This window comes from Chaetodon auriga, chromosome 4, assembly GCF_051107435.1.
Source record: "Chaetodon auriga isolate fChaAug3 chromosome 4, fChaAug3.hap1, whole genome shotgun sequence".
Taxonomy (NCBI): Eukaryota; Metazoa; Chordata; class Actinopteri; order Chaetodontiformes; family Chaetodontidae; genus Chaetodon; species Chaetodon auriga.
The window spans coordinates 2,788,110-2,807,105 of NC_135077.1; the positions used below are offsets into that span (position 1 = coordinate 2,788,110).

Below are 18,996 nucleotides of genomic sequence, written 5' to 3' on the forward strand. Positions count from 1 at the left end.
CAAGGACAAACATGAACAAAGAACAAACCTAACCTTGACCCTGACCCAGACATGGATATTAATCCTGTAAAAAAGAGATTTTGATCCGTCCTGTTTTGTGTTTATAACAATCTTTACAACTTCACGGCCTCCAGAAAAACAGGAAACATCTATTGTGCAGTTTTTTTGTGCCAATGAAGAAGCTCCTCTTTTTTTAAACAGCATTATCATGTCCGTCTTGCAGAGGAGGCAAAGCAGCGATACATGCATGAATGACCTTCTCAAGCCAGAACTTAACACTGAGTGCAGCGTATTTATTTCTGTGTTACTTTTCAAAAATGTAGTTTTCTGTTCCCCACTTTCAAATAGCATGAAGCTCAAATTTAGAGCTGTAAAAAAGTCAAATGTGGGGGGAAATGCAGACATTAACTTCAACTCTGGCGTCATATATAACTTCGAAATGTGTAAATTCGCGACGTGCTGATGGTAATCAGTGAGAATGACAGCATCAGATGGTTTTATTTCCTCACTGCGTGCTATTGTTGGAGCCAATCAGTGCTTCAAATGTGAGCTCTAACTTTAGGCATTTGCATGGAGGAGGGGCTGTCCTGTCACACGCTCACTGTTGTTACGACAGTCCATCACACAGTAGTAGTGTCTCATGTCTCTTTAAATGTGGGTTGCGTTGATCCTTCATGAATGAAACCATGTGATCCAAACATCATTTGACGTCTGGCGCCTCTGACCATAGACTAAAACAAGCGAGGAAGGAGTGGATATATCTAGAGCTGTGAGAAGGCGTGAGCGGAAAAAAAAAAAAAAAACATTTCTCCAACTGTCTCTGTCTACACCGGGCCGACCGACCATCGACGGACCCCGACCTTCGAAGCAGCGGTGGGTGAAAGGCGCCGGCTTGACTTCTGGTGAGTCACGTTTAGCGAAATCAACCCTGAAATGCCTTAAAAAGTGCTGAATGTAGAGGTGTTGTTTTGCTGAGTGTGCACGGTGACCGCCGCTCCATGCCGCTACAGTGCGGACGCGCTTATGTAGCCGCTTCTGCCGCTGAGCGCTGCCGCTGCGCTGTCCTGTGGCTGCCGTTTAAAGGGCAGCAGGCTGGTAGTGCTGAATCATCACGATCCGGTCGTCATCCGGACTCATACACGCTGTTCCGAGACCGGCTCCGTCGCTCTAACGACCACGCCGACCGGCCACCGCTCTTTCGTAATAACACAGACAAAGGGGGTGTACGCTGCGTGCGCCTGTCAAGCTTAAAAAAGAAGCCATGTGTCGGAATTAGAGGACCGTGCGCGGAGTTCGAGAGCAGGTCGGCTCTCTGCGCCGCTGGTATGGACGGGGATTCCCTTGTGTTGTGGCTGCTAAATAGCAAGATATTCAGATACTGTGAAAGTGAGACGAGCCAGCACTAACGTAGACTAACTTCAGACGCCGGAAACCCTCGATAACAACACTTAACCTCCACGTTAGCTTCCCCGGCTGTCCTCTCGCTGCGGGTTGCTGAAGCGGCAGCGGCGGACACAGACCGGCAGCCTGCCGCTGTCGCCTCACAGACCGGCTCGTCTGTTGCCTCTTCACAGGTAAGATGGCCAGTCAGGTGTTGGTGCTGTGACCTGTGCTGGGCTTTTATTTTGGTTTCCACTGACTCGTGGTGTAACATTTTGTCCGCTCGCCGCTTGCTCAGTTGGCGGCGTGACATAAGTGAAACATAAAGACTAAAAGCCGCGGCGGCAACAATAAGCGAGCGGCAGCTGTCACTGCTGTGTTTACCTGTCAAACGTCCAGCGGCTCGTTGGAGTCATGGATCCCCGCCGCTGCTGAGCGCGCAGCCGTGACTCTGCTGGAGCGACTGTTTTGACATTTGCTTTGTGTCAGACGCTGTTCTCCGACGGGCCTTCAGTCCGTCTCTGTTAACACCGGCTGAGAAATTGTACACTTAAGTGACTTCCGCTGTCCGTATTAAACGGTCTATTTCCCGGCGTGCCCGGTTGTACACCGGCTGGGCTCGCGGCAGAGATGCTGATTCATCACAACGTTGTTATTTCTCAACGTTTGCGCGAGCAGAGCGGAGGCATGAGGGAGCCATGGCAACATGGCACCGGCGGCGGGCGGGCGGACAAAGGTCTGGCGCGAGGGAAGGAAGAGCTCGGTATATTATTGGGGGCTTGGCTCTGAAATAAAGAGGCCCGGTCTTTTATTGGATGTTGACGTATTTTGGGGGATAATTAGAGCTCGTGTGGGCTGAGGAATGGGTGTTTTAAAGGACATTGGTGCTAAATGTATTCAGGCTGAAAATACCTATCCAGTCAAAATGTATTCAAAGCAAACAGGAGGAATGTGAACACGGACATGATGAGTGTCATTCTGTAAATTATTCAGTCGTTTAACCTGCTTTTGCTTTTGGGGGATGACTTGAATAAAGCATTTTCCAAGTCACCAGCAGTCAGCCAAAGGTGCTTGATACCTTGCAGTGACCTCGCTCTGTTTGTGCGATACTTGACTGAACGGCTACACGTCAAACATTAGCGTTGTGTGTAAATATCATGAAATGTATTTGGACAAAAAGGGAAAGCTGGGGGGGGACACATCCTCATGGCCGTTACCGTGGAGCATTGATCGCTGATGATCCCTCACAGACACTTGTGCTAAAAAAAGAAAGCACCTCAATGAACTTTAATGCGTTGCAACAGAATATCCTCTGATTGATCTCTTGTAGATGGGCCATTATCTGCTGCCTGGTAGCAACCTATGAGCACTGCAACTCTTCCACACTGAAGAGTGATAGGGAGGCTCTGTGGGCTCAAGAAAAACAGAAACTTCACCCCCTAATGACTCCATATCAGCAGCTTTAGTTAGAGTCAGCACTCTGCAGAGTGTATCAAAAGTATGTAGTAAGCAAGTTGGCAAGTACTGTAATAGAGGGTCATAATGATGAAACAGTTGTATCAGTATTAGAGAGAAGAGCCCCCCCCCAACCCCCCTACTGTCTCTCTCTCTCTCTCACACACACACACACACACACACACACACACACACACACACACACACACACACACACACACACACTTTTCCCCATTTACTTTTCTCATCACATGTACGTGCACACACACACACACACACACACACACACACGCTTGCACACAACCAAGGGGCTAAACTTTTTATACTTGGTATCAGTATTTAATCAGTGCTTGAAGTGCATTTCTCTGTCAAGTACTTTCCCCATCCTTCCCTGGTGTTCACGGTAATTGAACGCTGACCAATGCTTATGTGTGCAACTTTGCTGATGGTGGCGGAGCGGCGAGGCGCGCGGAGCAAGAGGGATGAAGGAAGAGGGAGGAAGAATGAGAGATGGGATTTGCGGAGAGATTGAGAACAAGGACCTTTTTGTCTTCAAGGCATTCCCCTGAAAATGCTGAGGCGAAGCAAATGCGCTCTCGCTTGACAGATGGCGTTTTCACTTGTTACTTACCACAGCTACTTTCTTTGCCTTGTCGTGTGCACGTGTGTGTGTGTGTGTGCATGTGAGAGAGCGTGTGAAGAGAGCAGGAGATATAAAACGCCTCTAAGACGCTAAGATCTGGTTGCTCTAGGGGCCGTGTGTGTAAGCACCAAGGTTAAAAACAGTGTGTGAGAGTTCCTAGCTGCACTTGCAAGATGCAGAAGGAAGATGTAGCAATGGGAAGTGATTTTACTATCAGTTGGCCATTACAACATTTTGCACTTGTCCTTTGGTTCCGTTCCATCATTAACAACGTCTGACCTGCAGCTTCTCTCTTCAGGGGGAAGTCCGAAGTAACGAGTGTAACATCTCTGCTTTACCGCCTCTGAGAAATGTGCCCGTGTGTGAGTGATGATGTGAAGCCGTTTGATTCTGTGCGTGCACAGGGGTCAAGTTGATGTAACACCGTGTAAAACCTCCACTTGGCGTGTGAGGAAAGACGGATGGGACGACAGCTGCTGTCAAAGTGTTCGTCCTTCTGGAAGGGAGAGATGCACTCATGTTGACAGCTGAAACTGCTGATTGATTACTTGATCAGTCAATTAGCAAAAATGCTAAGAAATCACTGGTTCCAGCTTTTCAAATGGGAATATTTTCACTTTTCACTCTCTTATTACAATAAATTGAATACCTTTGGACTTTAGACTCTTTGAATATGTCAACATTGGCTTTAGGACATTTTTCACTGCTGGTTATTGCATTTTGGCCAATCAGTTATTGAGAAAATACTCGTCAGATTAATCAGTGATGAAAACAGTCGTTATGTGAAACCTACTTTATGAGTAATGTCCTAAAAACTTTGTCTGCTTTGTATTTTATTTTGGATGTTAACTGATTATCTAGTTTTATTAGAAGTTTATATTACTTGCAAGTATTATACTTTAAGGGTTTTTTTCTGCGAATCTTCCCCTTTTCCTGTTAACAACATCTAAAACACATCAGTGTTTAATCTTATCTGAGCACAGAGCAGCTGAACAACAACTTTGCCTTTAATTGTCGCCCAGGAAATATGTGATTAAAGAATAAGCAAACAGGCTATAGTGCCATGGACACGTTGAGGTTGGTACCAACCTGGTTTCCCAGCCTTAACTGTCAGTAAGGCGTTCACTCCAGTCTGAAATGTCGAGGTGGCGGCTTATTGCAGGGCTATGGGACTGGATTGCACTAGATTGCGCAGGTGTTCACAGTATTGTGTCCACCTCCTGTGTATGTGTTTGTTTGCGTATGCATGTGTGTGAGAGTTTGGTGTTTGCGGAGATAATTTCCGAGTAGCGTCGACATGTTTATGATCTTGTTTACTACTGGGATCCATTTCAGAAAAGTCTTGTTATGCTTGCAAATTTCTGTGAGTGAGAGAGAAGAAAAAAGAGAGAAGTAAAAGCAGGAATAAAAGACGGAATCGGAGAGAGGGTGATAGAGAGAGGCGGAGAGAAAGGGAAGCAGTGGGGCAGATCAATAGTCGAGTGTTTTTTCTCCACAGTAATGATGAAATATGGTGTAAGCAGATCTGGTGCATAATCATTGCTGTGCTCCACTGTTTTTCCTGCTTCCGTGTGAATGTGCTGCTTGTCCTTGTGTTCTTTTGACTTTGTGTGTGTGTGTGTGTGTGTGTCAAATGCGTCCTACCTCCACAAGTGTCTTTACTCCTCATTTACATAACCTCCCTGAGAACCAAAAAAACATGTGAAATCAAGATAAATCCCATTGCAACACGCCCAAGAAGTCAGAAGGATAAGAAATGGAAAAGAAGTTTAGATTCAGCCCAAATTCCTGATCGAACCTCCTGCCCTGACATGCTCGTGGTGCGTTCAAACGACGGTATTACAGAGCTGATTCTCTGGATCAATAGTCGCTCTGTGATCAGCACTCTTTGAGTCCAGTTCTCATGTTTTCCCTCCCGATGACCTCTGGGTTTATTTTGGAGCTTTTTGAGAAGGCTCCTGTTGAAAGAGGCTACTCATTCCCACACACACACACACACACACACACACACACACACACACACACACACTTCATACAGCAGAGCAGTAGTTTTGTTTTGCATGCAGTGTTGAGATACTGAGAATGTAGCTGTGGAGATGCAAGGCTCTGGTAACAAGACTATCCGTACCAGCAGTTGTCTACCAGTTGCATCATCTCTATGCGCCAAATTGCCGCATTTTCTAACTGCAGTGTGACGATCCCAGAATTATATGACGGTATGAATTTCTGAACGTCTTAAATAAAAAATAAAATGAAAAACACAGCGTGGATCAATGCCAAGGAGCAAAGGGAGCGAACAAAGATACGTGTGTGCCTCAAATATGGTGCCGGCTCTTTGGATTCACCTGTGGCATTGAATTATTTCCATGCAACAACAGTCCTCCGCCGGGGATTAATTTCCCTCTTCTCATTGAAGCCTAGTTTGGAAACTCCACATCAGAGCTGTTCTCCAGCAAAATAACATGGAGTCAGGTTTAACTTTCCAACCATTTTGAACTGTTACTCTTGTTTAAGGTGATGCCTGTTGATCTTCTCTGGATGCTGGTTCTATTTTAGTTTTCTAATATTGACAACTCAAATATATCAGGAGCCTTTTTACTCACCCTCTCCACCTGCTTGGCTTTTGTTGTCAAAGCTAACGAGGCCTGAAGCCAGTGATCATTTTCTTTGCTGATTAATCTTAGTTATTTTATTTAATGGATCAGTTAGTCTATAGTCTTTAGTCTATAAAATGTCTTTTTTGTCCAACCAGCTGTCCAAAAGATGTTCCATTTACTATCAAAGTGGATGAAGGAAACCTGAAAATATTCACCATTAAGAAACTGGAATCAGTCAGTTTTTGGGCCATATTGTTTGAAAATATTTAACCATTAATCAGAATTATTGCTGATGAATTTTCTGTTTGACTGATGGATTAATCAGCCGATAACGTCAGCTCTAAAGCTGACAAATCTGGACGAGGAAAACCAGATTTTTTTCAGTGGCACCTTCTCGGTGATGTAGAAAATGAGTTGCCTTCTGATTTCTATCTGGAAACCAAGCAATATATTATCAAGGTAAAACCATAACAGGAATACATGTGGATGATGCGGATGAAGCCTTGGGGATGAGGAGGAAGCCTTTCATCAGGGTAAACTTCAGGTTCTGAACATTTCTGTCGTCTGGTTTTAATCATTTCTTTCTTCTGGTTTTGTAATCTTCTGGAGGATGAGCTAATGTTTGGCATGGAAGAGAAAAAACTGACTGTACGAAGGAAGAGAGACATTACAACAGCAGACTGTTGACATGCTCACACACTATTGCCCTCTGTGTGTGTGTGTGTGTGTGTGTGTGTGTGTGTGATGAATGCATCCCCATCCTCAAACTTTCCTCTTTGTCTCAGGTTAGCGTTGCTGGTCCATCTTGTGGGGGAGGTGAACCCAACACGCCGTTTAACTCGTCGCCGTCTCCCTCGCAGCCTTCTGTTTGTTATTCACACAAAGACTCGAGCAACTTAACCTACGGTACATGCTTTCTCTCCTCTTAAAAAAAAAGAAGCACTTATGAAAAAAAAAAAAAAAAAAAAGCAGCCGGCGCTCAATTGCCTGACAGTGCACTTTTTTTGCTTGTGTTGGGAAATTTGTCATCACACTCCGACTTACTACCTGGAATGGGAAAAACGTGTCGACGCCAGGACTTTTTCTCGCCTTTAATAACACACTTGCACAAACACTGTCTCGCGCGCACTCAACCAGCCCACACACACAGACACACAAAACCCTTTTTGAACTCTCAGAAAAGTGTGAAAGTGATCACTCTTCTCTCTCCATATATTATGTATATGAGGGGCCAGACTCCTGCTCCCTCTTTCCCTGTGTTTTCCTCCTCTGCTCCCCTCTCTGTCTGTCTTATCATGCTTATTTCACGCTCTGCATACCTCCCAGTTAATAGCTTCCTGCTCGTTCTCCACACACACACACACACACACACACACACACACACACACACACAAACACAAACTCAGACTGGTGTCTGTTCTCCCCCCTCTGTCTCCCCTTCCTCACCCTGTCTCCATGGCCCTGTATCTCCGCTGTGAGCCGGCCCCCTCTCTATACACAGGTTGCCATTATCGCAGATCTGATTCCTAATTCTCAATTAGCCTCCACACAGTGCTCGTCGTTAATTATTTACCAACTCCCTCAACACCCTCGGCCCACGCTAGATCAATGAGCGCGAGTGCTGCTCCCTCTTTCTTTAAAAAAGGCAAGGTGGCGAGAGTTTTGTGGCGCTCTGAGGTTTTAATTCACGCTCCCTGTATTTCTGCTCTCTTTATGTCTTCCCGTCATGTCCTCTCTGTGTCTCACAGTGTGTCTCCGCTGCCTCGCTCGCCATCCTTTGTGTTCTCCGTTATTGCTCAGAGAGTTGCCTGAGGGAGGAGGCGCAGTTAAGGCAGTTGTTATGTTGGGATTATTCAATAAAGACAGGCTGCATCACAAACGGCTTGTGACTCTTACAATCTATTCTTGATCATTCTCTATATGCTAGCTTGTTTATGCTCGCGTACACCCACACACACCAGCCCCCAGGTCGTTTTTGAAGCGCTTAATCTGGCTGTTTATTTTCCTCTGTGTGTTTGTGTGTCTGTGCAGCATGCCACCAGCTTTTAAGTAGGAAGTCTCTTTCTAAGAAATTCCTCTCTGTGCGGCGGTAGTGGCTGGAGCAAAAGGTTCTCTCAAACAAGATTAATTAGAGCTCTGTCTGAAGCCAGCCGCACACACACACACACACACACACACACACACACACACACACAAACATCATCCTGCTTGTCTGCACTACGTGAACAGAAAGGAGTTGTGCTGTATGTCCTGTGCCGTGTCTTGTGCTCTTTAATCTATCTTTATAAGCCCTGTGATCACTGTGTTCACCCTCTGCCACACTATTACTCTCGTTTTCATCCTTTCTGCAGGACTTGATTTGTCAACAAGATAGGATGTGAGGCTTTTTCCTCTGTGTGTGTGTGTGTGTGTGTGTGTGTGTGTGTGTGTGTGTGTGTGTGTGTGGGTGTGTGTGCGTGTGTGTGTGTGTGCGAGTGTGTCAGACAGAGCAGAAGGTCTGGGGAGAGAGAGATGGTCAGCAGTAGTTTCATTGCACTGGATCAGCTTCAGAACTTTTGTAATTGGAGGTTTTAGTCGTGGTCGTTGCTGAGTTCAGGGTTTTTTTTTTCGACCACAATCCCCCTCCATCCATTCCTCTCTCCCTGGTCCTCTCTCTTGCTCTCCCTCTCTCTCTCTCTCTCTCTCTCTCTCTCTCTCTCTCTCTCTCTCTCTCTCGCTCTCCCTCTCTCTCTCTCCCCCCCTCCCCCCACTCCACCCACCCCTCCGCACCCAACAGCTAAGCTCTTACAAATGTGTTGAGGATGCATTTTCACCCAAACGCTTTCCCACCCCCTCTTCTTTCCTCCTTCTCTGCCCCCCGTCCTGTTCCTCCTCATGTGCGTTCCTCCCTCCATCCCCACCTCTGCCCCCCCCCCCCAAACTCACTTGCCTCTCTCTTTTTCCTCTCTTCTTTCTCCCTTGTCATTTGCAACCCCCACCTCGTCCTCCCTCCATACTCAGCATTTTTCTCGGTTGTGGGTGTGATGTCTCTGCTGTAACGCTAATCAGCTCTGGAGACGTCAGCATTCTTGTGGCCCTCCTTCACCCCCCCCCCCCCCCCCCCCCGCTCCTTTTTTCTTACCTAGTCTGCCTCCACCTTGCTTTCCTACCAAATCCTCGGCCTCCTTTATCCTCACTGTCTTATCGTTTCTTCTCCGTATTTTGCTCCACCACGTCTCACCTCTTCTTCCATCCCTGTCCCCATGTCCCCGTCCTCTGTGTTTGTGTGTGTGAGGGCGTGTGTGTGTGTTGTCTCTCCACTGTAACCGTAAGCAGCTCTGCTCTTGAGTTGTCAGCGTTCTTTTGGTTGCTCCATAAAAATACAGCCTGCCACAGCAAAAAAGCTGTCTGTTGTAGCAACAGTGACTGTGGCATTGACCACACTGCAGCGACCACCCCACAAGCATTATGGGAAGGACACCTTTGGCACTTTGTGTGTGTGTGTGTGTGTGTGTGTGTCTGGGTACGTACGGCCAAGATGAATGCCAATGCCTTTACTCAGCAGATGATCTTTAACCTGGGTGACTTACACATGGCCTGAACGCACGCACGCACACACACACACACACACACACACACACACACACACACACACACACACACACAAACCAGCTTATTGCAGTTTAATGCTGTGGTGCAGGTCAAGTTTGTTGTTGTCTAACCTTGATGAAATAGGTCCCAAACAGAAAGTGCTGTCCTGCTCCCACAGTGTACTAACGCCAACTGCTAACAGCACTAATAGCGCTGCTCTAGCTACAACTATTATGATGATGAAGTGGGTCTGCAGTTTAGAGCTAAAACAACTAGTCGATTAGTCAATTTTAGTGGAAAGTTATGTTTCTAGCTCCCAGAAGTTGAAAAGTCTTCTATGATAGTTTTTTTTTTTTTTTTTTATTGTTCTCACCACAGCATTTTATACCTTTAATTGCTAAATTGAAACAGTTATTGGAAGACTTTTTTTTTTGCATTTATTGGACAGAGAAAAGGCGAGAAATGAGGAAATAGAGAGAGCGGAAGGACCTAATAATTTGCAAATTAATCGAACAAAGGTAGTCACAAATATAATCTTTTTCTTAACTCATCAGTATAAGTTAGTTGGATTAGCTTTTTGTTCATAGCCAATTCTGGCACATTTTGTATTCTGAAATTGTCTTATCTTTACTGAACATGTACAAACCACAGACACTGATGAATGAGTATGACAGCAAAGGACATGTCATTAAAAGTAAGCCAAAATATCTGAAACTAAGACATCTCAAAAACTGAAAATGACTATCCAGGGAATTATCCGTATGGATGGTGAAATACCTGTCCCTTCTGTGCACCTGCAGCTGCTTTTATCTAACACAACGAAAAACTCCCTCACATCTTAAATATGTGTTGTCAAGTAAGGAATAAAACCTCTGAACCGTGCATGTACAGTACGATCAATTCCCACACGCGTCAAGCATTCTTCAGCACTTTAAACACAACTACACTGACCCGTTTGTGTACTTGCAGCCGACCGTTTTACGTGTGTGTTTTATTGTGCCCCACTGGCATAGCGGCAGGGGACTGTGTGTGTGTGTGTGTGTGTGTGTGTGTGTGTGCTTGTGGGCATGCTTTTTGTTTGTATGTAGATGTGGTTGGGGGGAAGGGGGTTGGGGTTTGGGCACAGGGGAAATAAACCAGTGCCTGGCAGGAAAACAGCCTCCCTTTTGCCCTCACTGTTTTCCCTCCTCCCTGCTCTCTTCACCGCCCCCACCCCCAACAGCCACCCTCAGTCTTCTTGTCTTTGATCCATCTATTGTGCAATGATGCACCTCCAGCTGTGGGAGGCTGCATCACAACGAAACGCAAGAACGACATTTGTTTGAGAAGAGCTCTAAATATACACACTTGATTGAAATACCATTTGCAATTGACTGGCCCTGACCCCCCGAATGAAGCAGGGCTGTTACTCCATCAATGTATACCTTCGCTTTTTTCCCGTGTTCTTCATCATTTCATGGAATTTTTGCGTGCTGCGCGTGCGATGCGCGGTGTGTGCCTGCACAATTACTTGTATGTGCTCGTAGCGTACGCTTTTCTTTGATCTACAGCTATTTATAACTGTAGGTTTTTGGCAGCGCTTGCACAAACACTTGCGCACCCTTGCAGACAGACAGGCGGAGGTGCATTGTGGGGGAGGCTCACTGGCACACTCAGTGCCAGGCCTTTTCACAGAAAAGAATAAGAATGAAACGAGAACAGACGCGTTGCCTCGTGTCTCTTAAATGTCATCAGTTCCCTAAACAAGGAGCTTTATAAATTACCCAACTTGTGAATGACTGAAGAAATATAACTTACTTCCAAATGAGCTTTTTGCTTAGAACTTTAAACTGGCCCTGGTGTGAAACGTAAGAGAGTATAAATACATACAGACAGACTGCAGGCTGTCTTTAATCTGCAACTTGCTTGAACTGAACTTCTGATTCAGGAGTGTCAGGTGTGGTGACAGCTACATGTCACTGGGCAACCAATCACAAGCATTGTTCTGTCATTGTGGAAAAAGGAGTTAGAGGGTAAGGGGTGCAAAAACAGAGATGAGTCCATAAAAAATGACAGTGAACAGAAATTTGCATGGCAGTAGGGGGGAGAGAGAGAGGGAGACAGAGAATCTGCTGAGTCATCATGACTGGTCTCATGATGATCGCTCAGCAGCAGCAACAATAGCCGCACTTTATCGAACACACACACATACAGACACACACACACACACACAGGTCAGAGAGATGAGAGCCAGACCAACGCACGATACAAAGCGTCTCATTGAGAGCGTGTGGAGATGCTCGTCTGTGGAGCTGTGTGCTCTGAGGACTGATCTCATCTTTTGCACTTCCAGGCTCCCTCTTTGTTGACTTCTGATTCACACTGTTTTGAGCCCATCCTTTTGTCTCTTGTTTCCACTCAGCTACAAACACTTATACATCGTTTGATTTGGCTTGCCTTCATTTTCATCCCTAGTAGGTGTATGTCTGAATCTGTCTTGCTGCTTCTCTCCAGTCTCTTTGCTACAGTCTTCAGAAAGGTGTGCGTATGTGTGTGTTTGTGTTGTGTGTGGTCGGGCTCTAACAGTTGGTTTTCCCCTGGAGTCCTTCCCACAAATTTTTTACCACTTCCTCTTCTTTCACATTCATTTCATTCCTATTGGCCTAAACCCAACCAATAAGAGTTTAACAGCACAAAGGTAGTGGGCACTGTCAGTGTAACCACCAGGAAACAGGAAGTCAGGGAAATTCTAAGAAAAGTTTGTTTGTCACTTTCACTCACACACCGTGACACTGATGCACAATGCTCGAACATGCTCACACCACAGCGCTCCAGCGGTAGCTTTTCATTTGGTGTGTCTTCACTGGTGCAGGTGGGTAATGACACACAGCATGTTTTTCCAGATCTATAGTAAGCGTTACTGTTCCTTAACACAGTGATGGTCTTTTTTAATACTTACTTACTTTGTTCACTGGCTTTCCGCAGAACTTCAGCCGTCTTTTATGATGTGTCTCTGCTCACGTCTCTCTTTGGTCTCCGCAGGTCTGTTCAGAAGAGCAAGGCTCTTGTGGCATGACGACGACTAACAAAGGAAATAAAGCCTTGAAGGTACGAGAGAGCACATCTTACGCTGAATTCTCTGTATTTGTTCTGTATGGGTTCTGCCTCTGCCTCACTCCCCTTCTTCCTCCTGTTTCATCCAGGTGAAGCGTGAGCCCGGGGAGAATGGCACCAGCCTCACAGACGAGGAGCTGGTGACCATGTCGGTGCGGGAGCTGAACCAGCACCTCCGAGGGCTCTCCAAAGAGGAGATCCTGCAGCTGAAACAACGGCGGCGCACCTTGAAGAACAGGGGCTACGCCGCCAGCTGCCGGGTGAAGCGGGTCACCCAGAAGGAGGAGCTGGAGAAGCAGAAGGCCCAGCTGCAGCAGGAGGTGGACAAACTGGCCAATGAGAATGCTTCGATGCGCGTTGAGCTGGACGCTCTGAGGTCTAAGTACGAGGCGTTACAGACGTTCGCCAGGACCGTGGCACGGAGCCCCAATGTCGGGGTCGGGGTTCGGGGTGGAGGGGGAGGAGGAGGGGGAGGGGTGCCATCGTCAGTCATTGGTCCACTCATACCGGGGAAGGTGGCAACAGCGACGAGCGTGATCACAATAGTGAAGTCAAAAACAGATGCACGGTCTTGAGGGAGGGAAAGATAGATGAGGGTGGAGTTCAGCTGCAGCAGAGTAGTTCCTCTTCTCTGCCAGCCACCTCTCCTCCACCTGCACTGACTTCAAACTGCGGGGTGGTCTCGATCACATCACTTCAGTGCGTTCCCGTCACCTGTCTCTCAGATCAGTGCAGATGTAGGAAAGGATGGAAGCAGAGGAAGACCGTTGAGAGCATAGAGATGCAGCCCTTGGTCAGCGCATGATCATTCAGCACAGGACAGATACACAGGGTTCCTACGGTCACTGAAAAAGTCAAAGAATTTGAGATTAGTTTTATTCCAGGCCAGGGAGGAAAAAAAGCATAAATGCCCAAAACACTCTGGAAAAATCATGCAGTTTCTTTCAGTTGCCATTTACATCAGTCAAGTGTTCAGTGTGGAGTTTTACTGCTGGTAGATCTCTAGATATCTGTAAGTGCATAATAATAATCCCGTCACACATTTCCACACTAGATTTGAGGTGGTATCCTGCCTGAACCGACATGTATTAGAATCAGAAAGATGCTATCACTGTGTTAGTTACAGGAAAGTCCCTGGATTAGACTGACACAGACCCTGAGTTCCAGAGAGAAAACACAAGATTTCTTGTGAGCTGCACAGAAGTCCCATCTTGCTCCACCCGGCCAAGAACTTTTTCAGAAAAGTACTATACAAAAATATATATTACACAATGGTGGTAACTGTATTTCTACTGTTTTGTACTGTGTTGTCATTCACATGAGGTCCAAAGTGTATTCTCTGTGTGTCAATTGTTATATATCAGGAATTCTGTGAAATTCTGTGCCGCGTGTTCGTTTTGGTATTGCTATATTTAGTTAGCTGTACTTTTTCTACGGTCTCTTCACTTTCTATGTCCAACCTTCTCACTCTACCTACTGTTTTCTCTGACTTTCCGTTTCTCAATTCCAACTGGATTAACAGAAAGAAGGGGGGGTGGGCGGCAATTGATATTTACCAACAAAAAACAAAAAAACAGAAGAAGATAAAGTTATTGAAAGTCAGTGACCTTATCTCAGTTTGTAAGAATTTTCAGGGAAATGAACGTCAGAGGTGATGAGATAAAGTCCGAATTCCTCTCAAGATATATTGAAGATAATTGGAAGGGCAAGTGCCTTGGTCTCCTGCTGAAGAAGTCAAGAGGACATGAAGAACTGTGGAGATTCAATGCAGGTGTTTGCTTATACCTGTGCTTAATGGGATACACTGACCAATCAGGAATCAGGTTGTGGCAGCATTTAACTCTCGCTGTGCATTGTTATATGAGCTGTGTCGTGCCCGTCAGGATTAATAATGCTAAAAACACCCATTTATGTGACTTGGCAGTTCTTCTACTTCAAGGGGAAAAAAACAAAAGCAGTCTGCAGAACAGGAGCCTGTTTTCATCCTAGTTTCCTTTGCACAGAGTACGCTTTTTGCAAAGGTGATGTCCACATATCTGCTTTATGTTAATTCCTCGGTTCACATGATCTAGAATTTGATTGGCTACTGACTCAGAAATCTAGGTTATTACACCCACAGCATCAGTTCTTGCTTCAAATCAAAGTGGTTTATTTGCCATTCCTCTTGCTTTTTAACCACAAAGCTCGACGTGCGAGCAAAAATGTGAAAACTGACAGTGCAGTCAGCTCGCAAAGACGTTTCTTTGGGATTTCCAGTCACACAAATGGGATGTCATCTCACATGAGTTTTACCATAAAAGTAGTCTTATGTGGTGTTCTATACTCAAAGAATCTTTGTCTATGTATGGTAGAGTCTGGAATTTTATAAAGACAATTATCTTTGCATTGTTTGTAATGACCTGTAAAAAAAAAAAAAAAAAAAAAAAAAAAAAAAGGTATAACAAAGTCTGTTTGATATACAGTATCTCTCTATTTTGCAATTGTACCAAAAGTGGCTTAACTACTGAATAGCTTTGTTTTTCTCTAGTGACTAGGCACGTGTGTGTAACCGTGAACTAGCGTGTGGTGTGCTGTGTAGGTATGTGACGAGGTAACTATGGCGTTCACTATTTCATGGATATGACTTTGATCATTGTTTAATTTCAGGCCGAAGCGGGTGATGACACTGTGGGTAACTGCACTCTTTCTCTAATCATAAAATCTTTGTCCTCCCGGCCCCATCGCTCGGCTCCAGCACTGCAGACGTCTTATTTGCACTTATGATTTGTACATTGTACTTTCTTTGGCAGACCCATTTTCCACGTTTCCGAACAGGCCTTTGTGGCTTTCCTTTGGTCCGTGCAGCGCGCAAAGCTTATTATTGCAGATAAAAAGCCTTCAGGTCATCTGGCGAGGTAACAGATCAACAATGGGCCTGCATGGCTGCATCAACCCTTTTCCTTCAATAAGTTATTTTTGTAGTGTGTGATGAAGGTACTTGTTTTTGCTGTGTTAATTTTATATTGTTATGTATATATAATGTTGTTCCTGTTTTGTTTTTGAGCTGTCAGCTGGAAAGTGCAGCAAATCTGTTTATGTATTTGGTGTTTTAAGAAGTGAAAAAATATATTTGCTATTTAATGGTTCGTCTGTCAAAGAGTTAGGTTTACCTTATAAAGTACAATTGCCTCAAACTGTTCTTTAAGGAAGGGAAATCTGATTTGAATTGAGTCATTTCCTGAAATAGAAACAATTTAAGAGGATAGAAAAACAGTACATTCATGCAGCCTTTTACCTGCACCGTGAAGAAGAAGAGGTGAGCGAGCCCACTGCTATGCAGTTATTAGGACAAGCAAGGCACGAAAGCGAAGGCACTGGAAGGGTTTGAGGTTTTAAAATATTATTTCTCCATTATCTTTACACTGATAACCATTTGCACGTTCAGTCAACTGTGAAATCAGAGAGCTACAAATGTCAAATGGAAATGTCTGATACATTACCACCAGACTCCAAGGTGTTCAGCTACAAGCAGACATTAGGTATCACACCCAGTATATTTAGATATGTGCTCTGTATTTTAAAACCCATGTCCTGTTTTGTTTGGTCAGAATGCTTTTATTTGACTTTCGACTAGATTTTTTTTCCATATGTATGTTCTTTCTCTGTGTCACTCTGTCGCTTCCTGTCTGTCTCTACATTTGCTTGTTGAATGATGTTTTTTGCTGGCGAGTCCTGTGTTGTGTGTGTAGTCACGGTGGTAGAAAATAAGAAGAAATGCACGACTTCTGCTAAGATTAGGTCGTGTCGAGCTGAAGAAAAATATGAAGCTTCTCAGTGCTGTCAAAATGTACATGCTGTATGTGCCACTGTCGGACAATGTGTTTCCACCTAGTCTGTATTTCGATGCTCCTCTTGTTTAAAAATGATGCATAATGTGTAAACGTGTTAACATGGTGGCTTCTGCTAATAGACCTCTCTAATTATGCAAACTGTGTAGGGCAAACTTAGACCTCCTACCACACAGGAGCGGTGATGCTATCGTAGCCGTTGTGTCAACTTGTCTGTTTTATAATTACAGGTACAGCGTGATGTGACGACGTTACAGAGCTTATATACGTAGTTTATACTTGGTTCTAAATGCCAGCGCCGGTTTGTCTGTCTCTGTTAAAATCAGACTGTTTTTTCAATGTCGCTTAACAATTAACTGTGAAAGCATGAAATCAAATATGTTTTATCCATTTCCAATTGACAAAAAGACTGAATGCAAAATATACTGTAGCTGTCGAGCAGAGCCTGCTGCTGAACTGAACAAGACTGCTTTTATCTTCCTGACTTGAATATTTGTGGTTGTAGAAGGGTCTGGGCGTGAAGTCCCTGAACAGGAACATTACAGTTTCTTCCTGATTTTCACTCAGCAGACATGATTAGCTGACAACTGTGACCTTTACTGATTATCAGACAGGGCAGTTGAGTGGCTTTTCATAAGAGTTTAAGAGCTGGCTGACCTTATTTTCTGCTTGCTGTACAGAGGTCATGCCCTCCTTATGAAAAGGCATTTCATCACAAGCAACTGCACCTAAACCACGGCTATAAATATTTTACAGAGGCAGAAAGGAGTGGCGGAGACGCATCTGATAAAACGCTCAACCCTGTCCCACTCCACTTATCGTATCCCTCTTTACAAAGTGTCAGCGCGTTAACTCGGCGGGCTTTCCAGGCCCTTCTTCAAAACATCCGCTTCTTTTCCAAGATGTAAATCATTAACTCCTTATCTCGCTGCTTGGCCAATCACTATGTGTCGTCATTCAGTTGTTTTCCTGTCTAGTGAATCACGCCACCGCACTCTAAGAGCCCTTTCACCCACCTCCAATTCCGATCGATGAGAGTAAATGAACCGAGGATTGCTTTGATCGTTTGGTGTTTTCATCAATAACAATGTTTGCTTTGCCTCTCAAGTTCCCTCCTTCCTCCTGCTGTTCTCTCTGCGGCCCCTGTCAGCTGTTCAGCCTCTAACATCACATGCTTACCCAGGTTTAGCTTCCACATCACACTTATTTGTATTTTGACTTTTCATTTTGGCTCTTAATTTTACTCCCGATACCATTTTCTCCCCCATCAAACCACACGTGTCTGCTGGTGAGCGTTCGGCCAGGTTACTCATGAGAACTGGGATAATTTTGTGTTTCTAAAAGTATATAATGGTCAGTTTAAAGCTATAGAAAAGTAGTGAGTTGGTGTGAATACGGCATAGCCGATTCAGAAATGCCCTTGTACTAGAAGATTCTGTGTTTTGTAATATTTCTGTATGGGGTGTAATAAATTATTCTATGACAGTACTTTCTATGGGAAAATACTTAAAATGTGACAGTCTTTGTAAGTATTTATCTTCAACTAAATTATTGTACTTTTTTTTTTTTTTTTTTTGCAATTTGTAGATACGTAAGTGATGATGACAAGGTATTGGTAATCATGGAATTAACTGTTTCATCATCGGTCTGAGGCATCTTTTAATTTATTGATGTATATACTGTATGTTTGTTGATAAACAGCTTACTTTATTTTGTATATGACCAATAAACATGTTTTCAATTGGAATGGCTTTTTATGTCTTGTGCAATTGAAGAAGATAGTAATATTATATAGGAAGAAGAGTTTTTAACATATATAGTTGAAGCTTTTGCTTCAGGTTAAAGTCCAAGATGAACAAAGCTAACCACACTAATGTACATCAGGAGTCAGCCTGTCATCAAGTATCTATAAACAATACAAATCATTTTGTGAAAGGAAACCATGGTTTAAAAGACCATGGAATATACATATTTCAAGTCGCATATCATTGGTTATTTTACATTCAATTTGTGGGGTCCAATGGGCCAAAATCAAGACTGCACAATTTGCACTGTACATCTTCATCTTCTCCATCATCTAAAGGCTACACATCTGTCTGTTGGTCTGTTGAGCCAGTCGAGGCTGTAGGTGGCAGCATCCAGTTGTCCACAGCTCCCTTCGTCTCAAGCAGCTCCGGATGCTGTGAAAACATGGAGCGCCGTCACCGTTTCATCGATGTTAATACAAGCGACGCAGCGATGTCGTTGACAAATAGAACGAGGGATTATTCGTTTAGTTAACGTGGTGTTATTCTTTGCGCAGTGACGTTGTGAGTTGTGCTTTAAATGCTTACATTTGTTGTTTACTTTGGTAAATCCGTGTTCGTGCTGTGACTCCACTCCGGGTTTTGAGAGCGTTTCCAACTGTCACTGTCGATGCGGGAGGAGAGGC

The 18,996-nt window shown here is 44.6% G+C and overlaps 1 protein-coding gene across 3 annotated transcripts; it reads left to right on the forward strand.

The window, feature by feature from the left end:
- Positions 1 to 649: 649 nt before the first annotated feature.
- mafgb (v-maf avian musculoaponeurotic fibrosarcoma oncogene homolog Gb) lies at positions 650 to 15,174 on the forward strand. Of its 3 annotated transcripts, none has more exons than XM_076728697.1 (3): positions 650 to 902; positions 12,667 to 12,732; positions 12,828 to 15,174. In XM_076728697.1, the coding sequence occupies exons 2-3, from the start codon at positions 12,697 to 12,699 to the stop codon at positions 13,311 to 13,313; spliced, it is 522 nt and encodes a 173-aa protein (XP_076584812.1). In that variant the 5' UTR covers positions 650 to 902; positions 12,667 to 12,696; the 3' UTR covers positions 13,314 to 15,174. The 3 variants fall into 3 exon arrangements, with proteins under 3 accessions (XP_076584812.1, XP_076584813.1, XP_076584811.1); XM_076728698.1 differs by lacking the exon at positions 650 to 902 and adding an exon at positions 1,136 to 1,574; XM_076728696.1 differs by lacking the exon at positions 650 to 902 and adding an exon at positions 12,428 to 12,496.
- Positions 15,175 to 18,996: the final 3,822 nt, after the last annotated feature.